Source organism: Vicugna pacos, chromosome 24, assembly GCF_048564905.1.
Source record: "Vicugna pacos chromosome 24, VicPac4, whole genome shotgun sequence".
Lineage (NCBI taxonomy): Eukaryota > Metazoa > Chordata > Mammalia > Artiodactyla > Camelidae > Vicugna > Vicugna pacos.
In genome coordinates, this window is record NC_133010.1 from 24938984 (window position 1) to 24961675 (window position 22692).

A 22692-nucleotide genomic window follows, 5' to 3' on the forward strand; every position below is an offset into this window, starting at 1 on the left:
CCTCCCCACCTTGATAAGGATGCGGCTTACACACATGTCTGTATTTATCAAAGCTCATCCGACTCTACCCGTAAAGTGTGCACACTTCGCTGTGTGTAAATTGCATCTCAATAAAAAGGAAAGTGAAAGAAGCTTTTATGATCTGACTGGATGTGCTATTTTAGCTCCACAAACAGGCCTTCCCTGTGCCACTCTCCCCCGGGCATCCTTCCTCACTCCCAGCTCCCTTCCTCCAGCTGGTCCTGCATCTGGGTTGTTTCTCTGGTGCCCTAAGCTGTCCTTCTTCTGTGTGCTTCCCACTTGCTCAACGTCCACGCCCCCGACACTGCCCAGCAGAAGCCATGTACTTTACATACCTGTTTCCCCCACTGGACCAGAAGCCCCTGAAGCCGGGCACAGCCTTACATAACAATAAAAGGTACAGTGAAAATACCAATATATATACATACATTCATCTGTTGTATTGCTTCCCTGGATGGAACCACTGTCCTGTTCTTTGAGGAATCCTGAGACCCCAGCCCTCCATAACAGTAGACGTCATGAATTATTAAATATACACAGTGTTCTAAGATACGATGGAATGGATCAAAAGAGAATTCCTGGCTCTTAGGATCAAAGGGATTAAAAAACTTTTTTTCTTATGTTAAAAACTTTCTGCTTCTATAGCAGAATAAAGGAAGTTCTGTATAGAGAACAGGTCAGTTGAAGACATTAAAACCACAGGAGGTATTTGGAGGTAGAGCAGAGGGTTTCATGAGTTGCTCTGTATTTTAATTTGTTACAGATTTCTTTTTAAAGATTAAGATATTAGATGTTACAATTTGAATATATTGCTAAGTAAAAAGAAAAAAACCTTAACATTAGCATGGATTCCAAAACGTATTTTTCAAAGAAATATTTCTTCAGAAATATTAAAACTTAGCTTTTTTTAGCTTTACTATAACAGGAAGAAATAATAATTCCAGAACAGACCTCCCTTTCTTTCCATAAATATACAAAAAGCTTTCTTTTCAAGCCAAAACAGTTGGAGAGATGAGAAGTATATTTTGACAGAGTCCTGCCAAACTCCCCTCACTCATTTCCCAGAATCGTCCCAAGGCCAGTCTAAGACGCCTGCAGAGCAGGAGACACCGAAACTGCGCGGCCAACACTCCGCCATCCAAAACAGAAAAAGGAAAATGGGGGAAGGTTTGGTAAACTAAGTTGTGCTAACTGGAAAAATGGTTATGCTTGATTGTTTGGCAAACCACCACAGATGATCCACAAAGGGTAAAGCTTAAAAATAAATCCCGTTGGGAAACGCAGCTCCACAGACGGCCTCAATTACTTCCATTTTCTTCAGCTCCCTGGCCTTTAATGTTGAACAAGTAAGGTGCACTATTGTTTCCCCTCTTGGGCCCATAGCTCTTTGTGTCACCTAAAGACAAAGGTGTAGCCCCGAAAAGATAAGCTATCTATGGGCGGGGGGTGCAGAGAGACAGCTCTTTTCAGAATTGTGAGGCAGTGGGAGCTCAGAACAGGTCTCCAAGTCTTCACCCCTCTCCCCCAAGACAGGCTGGGGTTGCCTCACGTTTCCTTCACCTGAGTCTCTGCCAACTTCAGAGACTGGGAGGTGCACAGAGCACAGAGGAAGATGCTGTGTGACACTGGGGGCCAGGACACTGGGATGCAACTTCTGCCTTTTTCTGGAACACTTGTGCTGGTGCCCCGAACTGCCCTATAGGCAGTCTGCCTTAAGGCTGCCATGGTGTGAGGAAGCCACGAGCCCGCATGCAGAGTCCACACAGAGAAGTCCCAAGACCACACAAAGGGACAGCCTTGGCCAGCCTCCGGTTGCCCAGCACCCACTTCCCAGGTGTCCAGACCCCCTCCCCCAGCTGCCCAGACCTCCCTCCCCAGCTGCCCAGACCCCCCTCCCCAGCTGCCCAGACCCCCTTTCCCCAGCTGCCCAGACCCCCTCCCCCAGCTGCCCAGACCCCCCTTCCCCAGCTGCCCAGACCCCCTTTCCCCAGCTGCCCAGACCCCCTCCCCCAGCTACCCAGACCCCCTTTCCCCAGCTGCCCAGATCCCCTCCCCAGCTGCCCAGACCCCCTCCCCTGCTGCCCAGACCCCCCCAGCTGCCCAGACCCCCTTTCCCCAGCTGCCCAGACCCCCCTCCCCAACTGCCCAGACCCCCTTTCCCCAGCTGCCCAGACCCCCCTCCCCAGCTGCCCAGACCCCCCTCCCCAGCTGCCCAGACCCCCTCCCCTGCTGCTCCACTGCATGGAATGATTGAATAAACAGAATGTCATTTTGATTTTAAAAAACACGAACTCTGGGAATAGAAGCTACCACCAGAACATCCAGAAAGATGCAGCCTGAGACACACCCACTCACACTCAAGTCCCCTTCCTGAAATCTTGCCCCACAGAAACAAACCCAGAGGGATGTATGAAATGAATGCTGTCTTCAGCCCTAAAGTTTTGCAGTGATTTCTTACACAGCAACAGACACCTGGGAGAGAAGCTGTGTAGGAGAAAACCAGATGAGATAATAAAAACGTGAAAACAAGAGACAGACCTCTGAGAACAGCAGCTTCCGGGAGAACAGGACAACAAAGACAAAAACACTGGGATGTCTGGAGGACGAGGATTTCCTCGTGTGGCTTACTTCCACATCATAATGAAGAGCCTGAGATCTCTTCCAATCTGTTTGCCTTGCCAAAGAAGTTCAAGAAAACTTACTATCTGAAGTTGACTGAGGCCAGCGTGAAGTAATAGAAAATCGAAATAAAATCACCTTGAATAAACACAAGCACACAGTAACGGTAATTTCTACCAGGGTTTCCAGGAAGAATGTCTGCTGGACCTCTTTTGACAAACAGCCAAGACTCACTTGTAATGAGACGCTCCAATTTACATGCAACTCTTGTTCTCAAACTCTCCCAAGATTTTCTGCCTTCAGCATGCGAAATTTGTCTGTTCTTTTCTTGTTTACCCTGACAAGGTGCTTAGCAAACACTTTACATTTGGATAATACAACAATAAACCTCAATCCAGCTCAGGCCAATTTTTCAGAAATTTTTTTGGGGAAAAAAACAACAGCAAATTAACGTCCAAATTAATGAGGTTTTATAAAGCCCAGCAAACAAGCAGCTCTTGTCTAAAAGTTTGCATCAAACAAAGGCCCTTCTGTGATTCTGTTCCCACAACAAAGTGCTACTTCCTAATTAAACCTACACAGAGTATAGAAAGCACACGGCTTCAAAAAGCAGCCTTTGCTGTCAGCGCCATAGGAAACGTTTCCCTTTTCATGAAACATGTTTTGTCTCCTAAAGGAGCATTACACATTTTCACCCACAAATCTAACCCCTCCCGGTGAAAATTTTGCCCAGGTTTAAACATTTTTTAAAGGAGACTACAAAGCACTGATTCATTTTCCTGCTTCTTGGCCAAAAAACATGCGTCAGGGAGCCCCCCAATCTACCAGGAAAGCAGCATTGCTACTCCGCCCCGTCGCCAGGGGAGATGCCCCCTTGAGAGGCAAAGAGAACAGGGATTTGGGAAGAACCCAAACACTCCCAGGTCAGGAGGAAATTGTAAGAGCTCCTGCCAGTCTCCCTGCAGAGTCCAAACAGAAAGGGAGGCAGTGATGGGAGACCAGGGACAAATGGGGTGAGACAGTGTGGACAGCGTGGAAGGGACCAGAAGCCCTGCGTCCAGCCCCAGAGGCAGCACGTACAGCCGCGTGGCTCTGGATGAGCCTTTGAACTGCTCTGGGCTGCGACTTCTCTCCTCCAAAGGAGGCCGTCTCTGCTCCAGGACTGCTGTGGATGAGGCCGTACGGATGAGGAAGAAATGCTGTCGCAGCTACAGCCTACACCTGCTGGGTGCCTACACACCTACACAGGCACAGTGTGTGCACGTACAGTGTCCGGGCTGTGTGTTCACGTACGTGCCGCAGAGGTTACATGCTGTTTATGTTCTACACACCGAACTACTAAATTTGGTGTAATCTAAACTCTATAACGCTCAGTTCTATGTAGTATATACATGGCAACGTAGTATATAATCTACATAACCTATACATCACACATAGATCCCTATGCATACACACTGTTTCTATGAACATATGTGCAGATTCCTATACGCAACAGGCAGTCAACATTTCTCTTTAAAGAGACATTCAAAACTAACCAGAAATTTGCAATATGAACCTTCAAAATGATGTGTGCCCCCTGCCCTCCTTCAATGGCACACAGTCCTTTTTCATTGAAAGCACCAGTTACCACCCATAACAGAGAAACCACCACAATGTCGGGCACGGGGACCGCTATCCACATGATGGGTAAGCCGTGTAGCAGGATATTAATGCAACTGTAAAAATTATGAATGACGATTTTAGTTCTCTTGGGAAATGCTCATGCTAAGAGTTCAGTAAAGTGCTGGGACAGAAACACACTTGTTACAAACCTCAGCTGGAGGGGTGCTGCCGTGCGCGGAGGCAGACAGAGCCCAGGCTCCCAAAGCTCGGTGAGTCCTACCCTGGAAGTACTCCAACTATGGCTCAGCTATGTTATTTGTCAAAAAGAAATGATACAGAACCAAACGCACAGTGTGATTCTGCGGGTTCCCCGAGCTAGTCTAGAGCAAGAGCTTCATACGACACCTCGCCCAAGGGAAGCGTGCAGTAAAATGACAGCACTGTGGCTGCATTATTAACTAAAATACACAGAAATGCACCTGGTTTGAAAGTAAGTATGTTGATGTTATTGGTGGTCGTCTCAGAGTGAGGGGCTTTGAAGTTTCTCCGTCTCTTCACACTCACCTGTACCTGCCGATTTTTCTACAATGAGCCCATATTACTTGCCTAGTTAGAAAAACTAGTATTACTGACTTCGGAATTTATTTTCTAGAAACCTGCATAATTGCAATTCTTTGCTAACCCTATTAGCTAACTCCAAGTAGATTCTATCAAGGTCTTGTTTAATGTCTCCCTCGCTGACATCTGCAGGTCGGCGGGACCTTGATGTCATGTGTGGATCACCCCAACATGAGAGATGGAAAGGAAACTCACATTTACTCAGGAGGAGTTTGTTGGCGGCTCAACGAGGAACCTTCCTTCATTCTTAATGCTGTCACGTTCTGCTTCCTTAGTTGTCAACTAGCCAACCACACTTGCCACATCTCTGCCATGCCCCATGACCAAAAGCAACAATAAATCAACCTATACAGAAATAAACAGAACTGCTCCCACATTTCCTCCACCGCTGTCCTTCTTAAAGTCACACTGCCAGTGTCACCTACTAGCCTCTCAGCTGACATCCCAGGACTCCTAGTCTGTCGATGTATCAGAAGGCAGTCCGTGGTTTCACTGTGAGGACTCTGAATTTGGCATTTTCATCTCAGAGTTAATCCAGAAACTTAACGTAAGCATCTTCAGGGTCTGGTTCATCACCATATAACAAAATTCTGACCCAGGATCTCAAGGCTGTGTATCTGCGTTGATGTCACCGCCCTGGCATGAATGACCACCTGCTGAGAAGACAGTATTTGTGCAAGTTACAAAGTAACTGCAAATCCATCTGGCTACACTCTGCTTCTTGGGGTTCAAAAGCACTAGCAGGAGGCTGGGAGGCTGGAGGAAGGAGGTAGGGAGGCTGGAGAAGGGAGGTGGAGGAGGGAGGCAGGGAGGCTGGAGGAGGGAGGTGGGATTGCTTCCCTCTATCTACCTGCTGTACCAGTCAGTGCCCTTCTCCTAGCAGCTGCTGACCCAGTCTCTGGCTTTCCAGAACTCCTAAAATGAGCCTCCTCACCCCCACTCAGAGATGGGGCACCCTCTTCCAAGCCTCTAGCTGTGGGTAACCCCAGTGGCCTCCCTTGGTTTCTCCTCAGTGGTTACCACTTTGAGTTAGGCTAAGTACTCTCTTTTCCAGTTCTCTAACTCTGCTTAACCAGTTCCCTATGCTAGGTATGTCCCTTTAAGTGCCTGGCGTGGTTTCCGTTTTCCTGACTGGACCCTGGCTGATACAAAACAGTGTATTTCACAATATATGGATCTTTTAAATTGTGGTAAAATATACAGAACATAAAAATGGTCATTTCAGCCATTCTAAGTGCACGATTCGGTGGCATTAAGTAGATTTCACAGTGTGTGCCACCGTCCCCACCACCCGTCTGCCCAGCCTCTTCATCCTCCTCACCTGAAATCTGCGCTCACTGGACACTGGCTCACGCCCTGCTCTGCCCAGCCCCGGCCCCCAGCGCCCTGCTTGCTGTCTCTATACACACGACTACCCCAGGTACTTCACGTGAGAGGAATTACACAGTACTTGTGCTTTGTGCCCAGCTCATTTCACTCAGCATGTTTTCAAGGTCCATCCATGTCACAGCAGATACCACAGCTCACTTCCTTTTTAAGGCTGAATAATCCATTCTATGTACAGACCGCATTTTGTCTATTCACTGCTGATGGACAACTGGGCTGCTTCCACCCTTCAGCTATTGTGAACAAGGCTGCTATAAACATGGGTATGCAAACACCTTTTGGAATCTCTCTTTCAGCTCCTTTGGGTTCATACCTAGAAGTGGAATTGCTGGAGCATATGGAAATTCTATGTTTAACTTTTTGAGGAACTATCACACTGTTTTCCACAGTACTGCGCCATTTTACCCTCCCAGCCAGCAATGCACACGGGTTCCAATTTCTCCACTCCCTCACCAACCCTGATTTCCCATTTTTTGGTAATAGCCATGTTAACGGGTTGCAGTGGTATCTCACAGCGGATTTTCATTTCTCTAAGGATGAAAGATGTGTCTTTCGCTTAAAGTCTGAAAGCTGAGGGTTGCAAATGGAAATCCTTGAGCTCTTCAAATGAGAAAAGCTACCATAGGAAGACATTTTAATATATTTAATAAAATGTTTATAGCTCAATATAATTAACAACTAGAAGACTGTTGACAATCAAAATTCAAGATCTATCAAATGTGTATGCTCACTCTCTCAGAATGATTTCTTTCAAACTTTAAGTTATCACAAGAGATCCCTGGCTCGTGTCAGTGGTATAACAAAAAGAACAAACTCTTAAGTTACTTGGTAGTGAGCAATAGTTTATGACTGGACATTATCCACTCTACCCATGTATGTGTTAGTTTTACATTTGCTTTATTTTTTAATGTTATTTTATTATTTTTTTTTTAGTGGAGGTACTGGGGATTGAACCCAGGACCTTATACCTAATAAGCATGCACTCTACCACTGAACTATAACCTCCCCCTCAACGTTTGCTTTATTTTTCTTAAAACAAAAACACCACACTCATTTAATTCCCAAAGATTTTTTTTTGCATAAGACATTGCTAAATATTTAACAGTATAAATTCTAAAATATTGTGAATCAATGCAAGAAATGAATAGTAGGCATTCTTTTAAAGAAGTAAAGAAAGAAATCTAATCACTCCTCTTGTAACCTGTTACTAAAGCAAACACTCTGTAGTTAAATCTTCTTGCAAACCATCCAACATTTGTGGACTTTCTGATAACACCACTTTTATCTTTTCTTTAGTTTCTGTCTCAGGTAACCAAACATTATACCTAGAGGCTAAAAATGCCATAATTTCAACCGTTGTCATCAGCTAGAGAATCAGGAATGGGATCAATGTCTTGAGCATTAGCCAACCCAGAACAAAGCTGACCGTTTGGTCACAAAACCTCAGCAGCTGCCTTATTTATTAAGTCACACGGATGCATTTAGGCTATGAAGTTGTGATGGTTCCTGACGACATTAGGGGCTGTCTGATTTTACTTTAGAAATCTGGATTTCAGACTGTTCACTTCCACAGGAGTCAATGGGCAATTAGTTGACTGTCATCTTTTAATCAGGCTGTGAACCAAAAAGAGGAGGGGGATGTGAAAATAAAGCAGAGATTCCCACTGCAGTTACTCACTTGGTCCCTGCACTCTGCTGATGTCTGGGGGCCAGACAAGCCTCCATAAATGTCAACAGGGAAATGAAAGGGAGGAGGAAGCAGTCAGCCGCGGTCCCTGCCCTCGTAGGGTAGATCATCTAGAAATCAACCAGCAGCTGCTGAGTGGCTGGCCCGACAGGGAAACATGCAAGCTCTGATGACAGAAAGAAGTCATCAGAAGGTGTAACCACACTGCAGATCTGAGTGTCAGTGAGATCCCGGAAACGGATGAGATATGGGAGGAAAGGGAGACAGCCTGTGGTCAGTATCTATGCAGGATTCAAGTACAGCCTCACTCCAAGTGGGACAACCAGCTCTGGGTGCAAGAGAAGTAGCTGGGATCACCAACGGTGTGCTCTGGCCAAAAATGTTTAACTGGAATTTAATCAAGTCTTTAGAGCTGAATTTGGTTCATAGAAAGAGAGGGCATAAAGGAACGTGTACACAGAACCATGATGAAACCATCCGACCATCCATCTGATGGGTGATCCAACACAGCTTCTAGGAACATCAGACCACACGGAAACAATGCCACTCATCTTCCCAGCGACACCTGGACACGATGAACGTGACGAGAAGTGACACCCTGGACAGCTTCTACCGGTGGAAAAGCAGTGAGACCAGAATGTACATATGTTAAGAAACAAGCAGACTTTCCCAAAGCTCATCAGACTACAACTCAGCAACCCACAGACCCTCCTCAACGGTCCCGGCCTGACTCACCTGTCTCAAGTCCAGCGTGATGGTGACCCAGTGGTATTCTCTCCCGTTCTGAATACTGGGACTTTGCCACCAGTTATTGGTGCCATCGATGGCATTTGATATTGGATGACGTTCTGTTGAAAGAAAACAAAAACATGCACTCCTTTCAGCTTCCAGCTTGAGTTTTTTAACTTTGAAACTGTAACTGTAGTGGGAATGAACTGCGGTGGAGAACACACGTGTTCCTGGCTTCCTAACCAAAGTCTCCAGGAATCATTTCCAAAGTTGTACATTCCCACGGGTGCTGCAGAATTGGGGGTGGGGTGCCACTTGCCTTTGGGGTTGGCGCTGTGGCTGTCGCAGACTCGGCACTGGGCATTGCGCATAGCCCGCCCGGGCACGTGCTCCACCAGCTTGCAGAATGTCTCCGGCCCCTTCTCCCCGCAGGTCGCATTGGTGCTGATGAGAGCATTGCTGGCGAGGTTGAGAATGGCAGGAAACAGGCCTGAAAGTCAAAAGTCACCAGATCAACTCAGCCACTTGAAATCAAAAGGTCAGATTACTTCAGCTCACTTCAGAAGTGGACCAGAAAGAGATGACAACCTTACGGTTACCAAAGGGAAAGGTGGGGAGGGATAAATTAGGAGTTTGGGATTGCCAGATACACACTACTACATCCAAAAGGGAAACAACAAGTTTCTTTTGTATAGCACAGGGAACTATATTCAATATCTTGTAATAACCTATAATGGAAAAGAATCTAGAAAAGAATATATATTATATATACATACACATATATATATGTAACTGAATCAGTTTCCTTTTCAGCTGAAACATTGTAAATCAACTATACTTCAGTTTGAAAAAAGAAAAAGAAAGAGATGCTAAGTCTATGTGTGGAGTGAAGGAAGCCCTACAGGAAAGCAATATATAAGGCAGTTTCATTTACATGAAATTCTAGGACAAGCAAATTCATCTATGGGAGAAACTCTGAACAGTGGTTGCAGAAGGTGGGGGCTGACTGTGAAAAGATGCGAGGGAACTTGCTGGGGTTGGACTACGTTCTATATCCTGATAAAGGTTTGGATTGCACAGGTGTGAAAAATCACAAAATGCATAAGGTCGGGGTAGATCTGTGTATTCCACTGTATGTTGATTATACCTCAAAAATCAAAAAAAGAGAGTTTATAAAAATACTGATGTAAATGCTGAACAGTTTAGGAGAGAGGTGTACTTATCTTAAACTCATTTTGAAATCCATGAGAAACAAGCTGTATTGATGGGCAGAGACGGGACAGGTGAGGAAGACAGAAGAGGATGTGCTCACTGCAAGATCTAGGTGAGAGCACAGATGTTCACTGTACAGTTCTTTTTCACATTTCTGATTGTAAATTTCATGTTGGGAAAAGAGATTTTTAAGACAAGTTTCAAATGATCCAAAGCACATATTTGCCAGCGAAACACAAGCACGTTTCACTTAGGACCCCGTCCTGCGCCCGGGTGCCTCCGTTCGCACTTACTGCGTCTTTTCTAGGACTTCCCTCTCTTCACTTCCTTTACTGCCTGTTTTCTTTGCTGAGCAAAACTTTACAACGTAAAGATCCAGTTTTCAAAAGTCTCTTCAACTCAGTATTAATCTCTGCTTTTCTATAGTCTCTTTGTCTCCAGTGATTTTTATCTTTAAGCAGCTGGTGCAAACTGTTCAGAAAACAACCTTTGGATGACTGTGAGAAAAACAACCCCATTAGGTTCTTTACAGATTTGACTTTATCTTGGTAAAAGAGGATAATAGCATTGAAGATTCTACAAAGTTCTGGAAAGGATGGTGTACATGATGTAAAAGGGGCATTCTGCATGAATGGACATTGTGAATTGAGGGAGTATTCAGAGGAGGGGGTCTCAGCCAAGCGCGGCTCCTCCAATTCACCAGAACTTGACTCAAAGATCACAGAAGATAAACTTTTCTTCATAAAGAATATAGCATCAGTATTATTTCTGAAATATTTCTTTTCCAGTGAAAGGTGAAAAAGCACAATATAACTTTAGTCATCTACAAGGAATTCATGACTTTAATTTTTATATTTTAGGTACTACTTAATATTTTCATTATGCATACTTTAATTATATTTTTCTATTAAAATATCTATCCAATTCTATTTTTCTATCTTTTCTATTAAATATATTTTAATACTTTATGTTATAAGGTAAAGTTGTTATTTTTGTAAGAGTTGCTGCATTTAAAAAAACTCACCAAGCATCTGTTAAAAAAAATAACTTATTAGGTAGTCTTCCAAAGACTTTCCACATACACCAGCTACCTCTTAGTGGTTCTATCCTGGGAGAATGACTCTATTCAAATCAATACACCCTCAGCCTCTGAGTAGAAACCAGTTATTGAGCATCGTATTCTTAGAGCATTACTCCTAATTTTAAAGCATGACACAGACATACATTATGTACTGGGTTTAACATATTACCCATTCTTCATTTTTAACCTAAAGTTGGTCATTTTTATGATATTCTTTTAAAGAGATTTCTGCTTTTATTTAAGAGGTTTTATGAAGAAACAGATGCATCTTTAAGTCTGCCACCCCCCGAAATTACTCTTTTTATCAACCAGAAGTCAGACACTTACACTTTATGTCATGATCTAGTTCCTAAAGTGATGTGCAGTTCTCGAGGCGCAGGACCTGATATTCATTCTGTTTGGTACTGGGGTAAATATTAAATTCTTCCCTCCTTTATGATCATAATATTCTAGCAACCTGGTTCTAATGTACCTTATGAGCTAATAATTTAAAACCCGATGTGGTTTTAAACCGTGGTGTGATATCCAGATAGCTGAAATGGCGTTTTCCTGGCTCTGTACCATGTACATGCATTTAGAGCTGCAGTACAATCAACTTGACCCCTTGCCTCCTTGCAGACTAGCCAAGCGAGGAGAAGAAAAGGGGTCACAGGAACTAATTTAACAATGCGTTTCTCTATCAACAAATACTTTACCAGTTAACTTAAAAATGTTCCCACCGTCTCTTTTCTCTCTCCCTCCAGTTGCTGGGCATCAAGAGAACTGCCCACTTCCTGCCCAGGGCTCCCCCCACCTCGACCTGCAAGGGACTTGAGTTATGGGGGAAGTGGGGGGTCGAGGGGGCGGGGGTCAGGGGGGCATCTGCCTCTGCACTCAGGAGCCTCCGCTCTGAGTCACAGAGAAGAAAGTAGTTCAAACCTTGTGAACATCAATATAACAATAATATCTCAATTGCAGAAATCAGCACAGGCAGTTCTTACACTAGATGGGTTTTAAAGAACTTCTGTACTTCCTGATTTTGCTGGTATTCTAAAGACATTATTATATATGCAAAAATATGTATATATAAATGTGTATATTTTGTGTATATATGTATATTCTTTTTCATTATAGGCTATTACAAGGTATTGAATACAGTTCCCTGTGCTGTACAGTAGGACCTTGTTGTTTATCTATTTTATATGTATTAGTTAGTATCCGCAAATCCCTAACTCCCAATTTATCTCTTTCTCCTTCTTTCCCCTCGGTAAACACAGGTTTCTTTTAAAAGACATTTTTAATAAAAAGAAAGATAAATTCCTTCATTAATGGTTGTATAGAAACACCTTTAACTCATTAATTTCAAAATATATCCTTCTTACCTTTCACTAAAAATCATTCTCCTCTTAGATAAGCTCATATTTGAGGGGAAAAAAAGCTGTTCACGAAAAAGTATTCCTTACCTATTACATTTGCTCTCCCTTGATAGCTTTGGGATAGTTATAATTCCTCATTGGACATGAGAACACCTGCTGGAAGATGCAAGCAAGATGGAAATGCGTACTGAAGGCAGCAAGCTTCAAAACGATTTTTTAAAAGCTCCTCAGGTTGCTGACTCATTTCAAAGATGGCTGAAACACTACAATGAGGGGAAACTAATGTGGGCTGCAAGTCTCAGGAGAAGGAGGAAATCAAAGGGTGAAAAAGGGGCATTGGGATCAAGAAGCTCCCAAGAGCAAAAATCAAAGGCAGGACGAAGACTGTAGCGGGAGGCACCCATCACTCCGCCGTGCACTTTACATATTAGACGACTATACGTTTTTGCTGAGAGACATTATTCACTTTAGTTAGTGTTCCTGGGATCCGTACTTTTGCCCCCATTCAGGACACACAATGGAATCATTTTTCCATCCCTATCTTTAACCAGTAGCTAAAGACTTCATAATGCCAAACTCCATCGAGCATGAAATAAATTCCTTCTCACTTACCAGTAGTATGTGTTTTTTTTTCCCCTTTCTTCACAGTCTGGGTCCACTTGGCCTTATAAGTGCATTTCAGGACCATTTTAATAAACTCCTGGAAGCTCCCTTATTAATATTAGCAGACAAATTGCCACGAAGCTAAGGACAGACGATGTTACTACCTATAGTTACTACTGTTTTCAGCTGAGAGACTTCCAGGTGGTTGAAGAATTCATTTTTAAAGGTTTCTGGGTTGTTTTCCCAACAAAAAATATTTTCACTATGTTAAAAATAGGAGATCTAAACTGCTGACTAGCCCCCATTGTAACAACTTTCTAATTCATATTTCTCAAATGATTTGGGACCAAGGGTTTGTGGCCTTCATCCATTTTGTGTGTCAGAGAAGCATGAGTTTTTTCTAACGAGGTTTTTTTTTTCTTTTTTGGAAAAAAAGCATTTCTGAGTTCTATAAACTGTTCTACTTGCCCAATCCATACTCAGAGTCACTGTGATAGTCCGAAAAGAAAATGATTTGCAATTCTAAGTGAAAGAATCTGGGAAAATACGTTCAGATCATTTTTTTTTATCCCAGTGTGAAATAAAGGATTACGGATATTTCATATGACTGAAAAGGGAAAGTGGCTTCTGGTGTCAGGGGGTTTTGTTTGGAAAAGCAGTCAAAGCAACTGATTCCATCCAGGGAGGAATTTGAAAAAAGAGGGAATTAAGTTTCTAACTTGAGAGAGTGTATTTACAATGTTGTGTTAGTTTCCAGTATACAGCAACGTGTTCAGTTATACATAATACATACATATTCTTTTTCACTATAGGTTTATTATAAGCTATTGAATATAGTTCCCTGTGTTATACAGTAGGACATTGTTATTTATCTACTTTATATATAGTAGTTTGTATCTGCTACTTAATTTAGCCCTCCCTGCAACCTTTCCCCTTTGGTGCCCATAAGTTTGTTTCCTACATCTGTGAGTCTGTTCCTGGTTATAAACAAGTTCATTTGTGTCATTTTTTTAGATTCCACATATAAGTGATATATGGTATTTATCTTTCTCTGTCTGACTTACATCACTTAGTATGATCATCTCTAGGTCCATCTGTGTTGCTGCAAATGGCATTGTTTCATTTCTTTTTATGGCTGAGTAGTATTCCATTGTATATATACACTACAACTTATTTATCCAGTCATCTGTCGATGGACAGTTAGGCTGCTTCCATGTCTTGGCTTATGTAAACAGTGCTGCTATGAACATTGAGGTGCATGTACCTTTTTAAATTAAGAGTTTTCTCTGGATACATGCCCAGGAGTGGGATTTCTGGATCATACGGTAAGTCTATTTATAGTTTTTTGAGGAGAGATTCCAAGACCCTTTTCAGCACAGTAGAAAAATATGATCCAGCAATCCAGCATTATATATATAAAATATATAATGGAATATTACTCAGCCATAAAAAAGGAATGAAATAATGCCATTTGCAGCAACATGGATGGACCTAAAGATTATCAAGTGAAGTAAGTTGGACAGAGAAAGACAAATATCATATGATGCTGCTTATATGTAGAATCTAAAAAGAAAATACACATTTTATTTACAAACCAGAAATAGACCCACAGACATAGAAAACAAACTGTATTTGCCGGGGGGAAGGAGAGGGTAGGGAGGGCTAGATTAGGAGTTTGGGATTAATAGATACACACTACTATATATAAAACAGATAAACAACAAGGACTTATTGTATAGCACAGGGAACTATATTCAATTTCCTATAATGAGCTGTAATGGAAAACAACTTGAAATATACATACATATTGCATACATATATATACACATACATATATGTATGTCTATGTATAACTGAATCCCTTTGCTTTACACCTGAAACTAACATTGTAAATCACCTACACTTCAATTTTAAAAAATGTTTTTTAAAAGGTGGGGAGGAGAGAAAGACCCCACACAAACCTGAGGGAGAAGCCAAACCCCAGCTCCTGGGGGCTTGGCATTTAACACCCTTGACTTTTTTTCTCACGTGGGAAGATGGAGAGAAGTTTATCTTAGAAAACCCAGAGAGGGCAAAAGGCCTTGGAAGGATTTTGCCAGAGTTCCATTTCCATAGCAATGGGCTCCGGGTGTCCTTGACACAGACAGAGGATTTCACTGTAAGATAAACAAGCAACACTGTCCGTAGAAAACAGCACCTTATCGGGACAGCCTCCCCCTCCCACAAAGCCCCCTCAATGCTCACATCCGATGGCACTAAACAGCACGCTTAGCTGCAGGGACAACAGCTACAATTCACTCATCATGAAGAGGTTTTTCTCTTTTGTTGCCACAAAATTTAAATTAAAGGGCAACAATGAAGAAATTCTACCTGATCGAAATCACTATTGCGCACAGGCAAGGCACAAAAGCACCCCAACACTCATAAATATTTTAAATCTCATATCACGCCCGTTGCTCTGGAAACGCACTGCCCCTCCTTCCAAGCTCTTAGAGGAGTGAACTCAGCTCAAAGGGAAATCAGAACATATGCGCAGCCTTTAAGTTGAACACTGACAGCCCTGTTGAACGAAAAAACAGTTATATTGTATTTTGTTTGTATCATTTACCGTGTTTGCAATGTCTGTATCATTGGTTTAAATCTCTAAACACATCAATTAATTCAGCATTTTCTAACCAGCCGAACACTTCCAAAAACCATCAACGTTCCTACAATCCTTCAAGGTCTTAGTTTCTTCTTCCCCCTTCTCTTACCACTTCTGGGCTCCATTACACAGATGTCATTTGTTTGTCCTTTAAAGCTCCAGCGTCCTGCTTAGGACTGTTCCCAGGGCCGCTTCATAAGTGTGTGACCCATGCTGTCGCCCTTGGTTTAAAGCTCTGTTGAAACCGTCTTGAAATTTTTCATAATTTAAACAAGGGGCCCCGCATTTTCATTCTACACTAGCTCTTAAATTTCTGTAACTGGTTCTGGATGTGCCCAGTGAAAGCTTCAGTTGAGAGCTGTCCTCAGAAGCCCGTGTGCCTCTGATCAAATCATTCAGCGTTCGAGACACGCAATGTGTCACCACCTCTAACTAGAACAATGACCGTGAGGGGGCTGGATCCACCTGACTGCAGCGCCTTTTACTCCACATCGTAGCTAGAGGGACAGCTGACAAACAGGGCGAGCAGCTGCCACCCCCTCCCCCCTCAGGCCAACACTAGACACGTGTATCTGACAACGCGAGCAAGTACTCCCATCACAAGTCCACAGGCTTGAGCTATCTTGGTACCACTGTCAACGGGATGGATAACACTGTATTTTCTGAGTCCCTAGCGCCATTGTCTTTTTCCTGAGACTGGGCGGCTTCTTTATACAGATGTGTACATTGGATGTGATAGTTTTTCTACTTTTTTCAAAAGCTGTTAGTAAATCAAGGATGTATATAAGAATTTCGGTCACTGTCTCCAGTTCCTTGCCTCACACTGGCCTTCACGGAACTCCAGCCATCATCCTCCTCCTCTGAGCCACAGAACATGCCCTTCTCAAGGTCTCATCAACCTCCGTGTTGCCAAATCCAACAAGCAGCTTCAGCTGACTTGACCTCATGGTCGCTTTTGTAAACAGTGAGCTTTCTCTTCCTTCAGCCTCTCCTCTTTTGGCCTCCATCAGACTGCAGACGCCCAGTTTTCCCTCTGTCACAACAGTCTGCTGTCCTTACGAAACAACATAAAGTATGCTGAGCTGAGGACAGAGACTTGGGTTTCCCACCCCATGCACCTGGCACTTCCTTGTTCACTATTATTAATTCCCCTGTAGATAATGACTTGACAAGGCATCACATGAGGGGGAAGTGAAATCACTGGGTTGTGGAAGTAATGGAATCTCAACAGCAGCCAAAATAAAACCAGGGTAAGTTTTACAGGGATAGGTGCAGAACCTTCCCATGCAGCCCCAAACCACTTGCAGCCACAGCACAATCGGGGCGAAGGCGGAAAAGATGCTCTAGTTCCTTGTGAGAGGTACACACCACACAAAACAGCACTGCCAGAAAAGTTAACGTGATCTAGGGCTGAATTAATAATGCCTTACCGTTAAAGACGGAAGATGACCGTTTGCATCCACAAATTCGATCATTATAATTTAACTATGCACGAGATATTCCAAAGTCAGCCTGCACTCAACTGGGCAAAGAGAGAGTGGGAATTCCAGCAGGGCTTCTCAGGCTTCTATCAAATCACCTAGAGCTCTTGTTACAAGTACAGATTCTGATTCTACAGGGCTGGGCTGGGGCTGAGCTCCTTCATGCTTAAATATCTCCCTGGGGCAGCTGCTTTGAGGTCAAAAATTCAATTTCTCATAATAAGCCGTAATGGAAAAGAAACTGAAAAAATATATACATATATGGATGTATATGTATAACTCAATCACTTTGCTGTACACCTGAAACTAGCATTGTATATTGACTACATGTCAATAAAAAATAAGAATTAAAAAAAAATTAAATGATCTCTTGGGTTTTTTCCAGGTCTAACACTCTGGGATCTGCCAAAGCAGTGGAGCCCTGGCACAAAGTTCATCAGACTGATTAGTAAGATCACATCTCCCCCAGAGTTTTCTGTCACTATTTAACCAGAACTCCAGACTCCTCGTCCTGCAGTCACGTCTTGGAGACCTTTGGCAACTATTCTTAGAGAGAACGCAGGGCTTCAGTTAAAGCAAATGGATTAACTCATTGTCAAGAGGGAAAAAGTATCAAGGCCTCCAAAATTAAAGACACAACGTAGGAAGGAGGTTACCACGCATCAACCAGGAAACCTGTTAAAGCGAACTGGTGGGTTGCTTCCTCAGCCCGTTTCCCCCGCGTGATGCTGCCTCCGGGCTGCCTCACCCACGCTGACAAGGATGCTGTCAAAGCAGCAGCAGAACGCTTCGATGGTGCTAACACTGAAAGGAGGCTGTTTTCTTAGCGCTGCCTGGTGCTGACAGAACCAGCCCTTCCAGCCCATTCAGCCCCAGCAGTGCTGGTATCCCGACCCGCTGCCTTTCCTCAGAGGCCTGGGGAGGGCTTTGCACAGCAGGAAAGGAGGGCTGGAGGGGCAGCATCACCACAGCGGTGCCTTGAGGTCCTCCCTCCACCTCGTCTTATTCAAATAAGATTTCTAATACTATTTTTCTTTCATTTTCTAAATTCTTCCCTGTATTTTCATGATGATAATACAGTCGGAAAATTTAGTCTATTTCCACACATCAGTAACGAAGAAATCAGAACCCAGCCTGGGCCACACAAAGAAGTGACTCTCAAACATGCCACATTTACATACAGCTTCTTTAATACATTTTCTTTTAAAACAAACCCATAAAAACCAAACGGCCTGTCCTTACTGCACACCCTAGTTGGATTCACATACAGGTTTCCCACTTTGAGCAAAGTGCAAATCTTTACCGATGGACTGTGGACAGTGTGTTTTCTCAGTTTAAGTTCTAAGCTCTGCTTCCCCTCCTTGCCCCTTCCCCTCGGGCCAGCACCTCGGCACAGGCCTCCCCTTCTCCCCAGTTGATTCTCCAGTCCTCCGGCGTCCACCCTGGGGACGTTGACAAGTTTAGGATCCCAACCTGTTTACAGAAGGATGTCTGCCCTTCTTTCATCCTCTGAGACTGGGCTCCCCACCTGCCAATCCAGCACTTCTGTGAGCAGGGTGATTGTTCCCTCCTGGGGGTTGTAATTCCCAGAGAGTCGTCCTCCGCTGGAATGTGATGACAAGTGTGCAAAGTGAGGATCTAAACTCAGGCTTGACCCAAGATGAGCATCCATTAAACATAAATGGTAACTAGCACCGTATCTGCAATTAGCTTTAAGAAACTTCAGTATAAAGACTGTGACTTCGTGTGGTATCGTGTGCGTGCACATGTGTGTGTTACTGAGGTTAAACTACCCACATGCAGCTGGGATTAAAATCGGTGATGACGTGCCTTCTGGGGGGTGTCAGCTGGTTCTCCAATCAGGAAGCCTGTCCAGGCTGGAGGCACCCACAACAGTGTTCTGTTATCTGTCTCTCTCCCTTTGCAAATTATCAATGAAAATATCAGAAATGGGCTTTTAGTAAAATTAGTGGATTGTTAATGGCATGATGAACAACAGAAATAGAAACTCACTAGCGAGATGCATGGTAGTCAAGATATCGATGTAAGTGAAAATATTTTAGAGGGCACTTCTGGCCACAGCAAGTAAAGAGGTTGACAAATCCTCCTCCGAAAGAAACAGCTATGACAACGGAACAAAATTTTCAAAAACAATGATTTCGGGACTCTGAACATCAACCAACAAACAACCAGTTGGGGAGCTTTTCTTTATGAAAGGCTGCTAGGGTTTGAGGTCAGACTGTAGAAGAGAGAGCAGCTTTCTGCATGGGTCTGCTCCACACTCCCCCTTGCTCGCCAAGGCAAGGTGAGCCTGGGGGAAAAAAAGGTGGACAACAGCTGACTGGATTTGGAGTGGAGAGTGGAACACACTCCCAGTGATGTCAACGAAGTTGTAACTTAGTAGAAAACAAATGTGGAAACACGAAAAGCCCACAGCTCGACTGGCAAGGGTGGCATCCTAGCAGGGGCAGGCTACAGACAGCTGGACCAGCTGAACACCTGATGGGGGCATCCTGGACTCATGGGCATCAAGTAAGAAGGAGATCAGCTTTCCATCCCAGGCTTTTTTTTTTCTAGAAAAAGAATAAAATACTTAAAAAGAAGCTGTGGTATATTTATAAAATAGAATACTACTCAGCCTTAAAAAAGACTAAAATAATGCCATTTGAAGTAACCTGGATGTACCTGGAGATTGTCATTCTAAGTAAGCCAGAAAGAGAAAGAAAAATACCATATGATATCACTCATTTGTGAAATCTATAAAAAGAAAAAAGAAAACACTAATGAACTTATCTACAAAACAGAAACAGACTCACAGACATAGAAAACACACATACGGATACTGGGGGGAAAAGGGTGGGAAGGAATAAATTGGGAGTTCGAGATTTGCAGATACTAACTGCTATATATAAAACAGATAAACAACAAGTTTCTTCTGTATAGCACAGAGAACTATAGTCAATATCTTGTGGTAGCCTACAATGAAAAAAGAATATGAAAAGGAATCGAATATATGTATATGTATGACTGAAACATAATGCTGTACACCAGAAACTGACACATTGTAAACTGACTATATTTCAATTTAAAAAAATACCTAAGAAAAAATTTAACAAAAGAAATTCAAGAGCAATACACTGAAAATTATAAAACATTTCTGGCTGAAATGAAATAGTATCTAAATGAATGAAGATATATTTCTTATTCATAAACACAGAGACTCAATATTGTTAGACAGCACTTCCCCTCAATTGATCTGCAGATTCAATCTAATTCCTATCAAAATTCTGGCTGGTTTTTTGGTAGAAATTGGTAAGCTGATACTAATGGAAACGCAAAGGACCTAGAACTGTCAAAGCAATTTAGAAAAAGTGAACAATGTGGAATGGCCTATTTCAAAACTTATTACAAAGCTGAAGGAATCCAGGCAGTGAGGTGTTAGCGCAGCGACAGACACAAGGATCAGTGGAAGAAAAGAGAGTCCAGAAATATTAACTAGCAGATGCCTCCATACTACTTCGGCATTATTTTAATATTGAATTTGAAATTTTTTCATTTGCAGAAAACTGTCTTATGCACAAATTTTCAGGGAACATTTGATCACAGAAAACAGAGTCCATCTTAACTTAGTCAATTATAATAATTAAAATGAGACCAACAAAGTTGGAAACTACTAAAGGCATGCAAGACGTTATGGTCATATTTCTAAAGAGAATAGGCCATTCTTTCATTCAGTAATAAGTGATTTTTATCAAATAAAAATCCGTCTGTGACATAAATTCTGTATGCCTCTGTTCCACTCCTGAGAAGACCAGGCTGGCTTAGCCCCAAATGCCTGGAGGGGAACAGCTGCCCTCCCACCTAAACCAAGTCCTCCGAAGGCAGGCAGGTGGAGTCCTTCAAACAAAAACTCTGCTTTATATAAAAATGTAACTACAAGAGATAGTCAACAAATGCCAACAAGACTGAAGGCAAGGCCCAACAGGGTATTCTGGTATCACGGTCTTTAAACCAAAAGGAAACCAAATGCAGGAGACACGCGGTGTTTCATCAGACTCTTTCTGTCTATAGGGACACTATTTTACAGCATCTCCGTGGCGCAACATTGCTGGTGCAGGCACTCAGAAACTGAGCTGATGGGCACACATGGTAGGGCTCCTGGGGCACTTCTCATGCCTGCTTGATTACAGCTCCGGGGGCTCAGGACCACTGGTCACCAGCGTGCAGGACATCCTAGAAACTCAACCAATGCTTGTTGAAGATGTGAGCTAATACGTTGCTGGCCTGAGATACCTAGAAGTCAGTGGCTCCAAATCTAGAAATGAGATTTTGTTAAATATAACCTGGGTTTTAAGTCTTATCCATTATCAGTCACTATCATTTCAACTATGAGAACATAATCCTTTTTTTTTCTTTGTACTGAACTGATAGAAAAACCAACAGGTAAAGAATCCCTTCAAGCTTTCAAGCCCCTGCTGATTACCAGGTTTCGTGACTCCTCTTTCTCCATATTTGGATCCTGTCTCGGGGCATGGAAAGTATCTGAACTTCAGGTTTCTGCCACTAGGTTGTCCCCGGTCATGTGTTTTGGTTTAGAATGAGAGCTAACGTCTCGTTCCCAAAACTGCTTGTCCACCCTCTGCCCAACCTGGTTACCTGGATGGATTCTTCTTTGTTCTCCATGTCTGCACCCTACCTGGGGGACCTGCGAGGGTCCCCAGCCTTCCTGAGCTCGTACCTGTCTACCCCACCCCACCACTCCCCAGGACGTCATTGCGCTGCCTTCTCACTAGTGACTACTTGAGTCCTGTCCACCGGTCTGTCTGGACCTCTCATTACTACCCACTGGCTTCCCTCAGAGCCCCTGTTGCTTGTCTGTACTGGGACTTTCGTTCATTCATCCAACAATATGCACAGAATCAACACAAAATTCCAGATGTTGGGCTGGTTATTAGAAATAAGAACAAAAATCTCTGTCCTCAAGGGGAGTCAGGCAAGGTAACAAATCCTTACAAAATGATGGGCTAGTCAGAAGTATAGACAGGTTGCCATGGTAGCAAGCAGCAGGAAAGCCCAAGCGACGGGGTGGACCAGAGTAAGTCAGGTGCCACAGGTGAACTCTGCACGTGAGCCACCCTGCCAGGTCACAGGAACCACAAGAGGACCAGGGGGCAGCTCTGGCTGGGTGGGGACTCAACTGATCATGGAACATGACACAAGTTCAGAAACAGGATGGTTGACAGAGGCCACAGTAACAAGTGTGTCCTGGGGCGGGTGAGGCTTTAGGTAGGGAATGAGGATGCAAGACGGGTGAGGGAGTCATGTGAACAAGTCCTGCTGCTCAAAGGCCAAATCTGACTTTGTGAGTCTGGAGGGATTATGGAGGCCTGTGGCAAACGGGTAAAGCCAAGGAGTACAGGGTGAAGACAGAGCTTAAGCAGCACCAGAGTAACCGTGGTGTGGGACCAGATTAAGTGAGAGGATGCTGGCTTAAGAGGCTTCTGAAAAGTGGCTGGTGATAGTCACTTAGACAGCTGGTGATCATCTGCAGTGGAATAAAGAGGAACAAAGATTTTAAAAAAAATCAGGGACCTTTTTAAAAAATGAAACAGAAGTTCCGAGGGATGATTTGGAGAAGGGGAAGACAAAAAAAG

General features: G+C 43.4%; 1 protein-coding gene across 2 annotated transcripts in view; it reads right to left on the reverse strand.

Annotated features, from left to right (window-relative positions):
* The window catches only part of LAMA1 (laminin subunit alpha 1), a 124305-nt gene that overhangs the window by 95905 nt on the left and 5708 nt on the right, over positions 1 to 22692 (reverse strand). The window contains exons 1-4 of one of the 2 annotated variants that reach the window (XM_072949237.1): positions 14875 to 14960; positions 12923 to 13054; positions 8982 to 9152; positions 8669 to 8781 (exon numbers count right to left, since the gene is read on the reverse strand). In XM_072949237.1, the coding sequence (XP_072805338.1) occupies positions 8669 to 8781; positions 8982 to 9152; positions 12923 to 12998 (360 nt within the window). In that variant the 5' untranslated portion in view covers positions 12999 to 13054; positions 14875 to 14960. Of the gene's footprint in view, positions 1 to 8668; positions 8782 to 8981; positions 9153 to 12922; positions 13055 to 14874; positions 14961 to 22692 lie in introns of those variants that run through there. The other variant, XM_072949236.1, reaches the window with a different exon arrangement.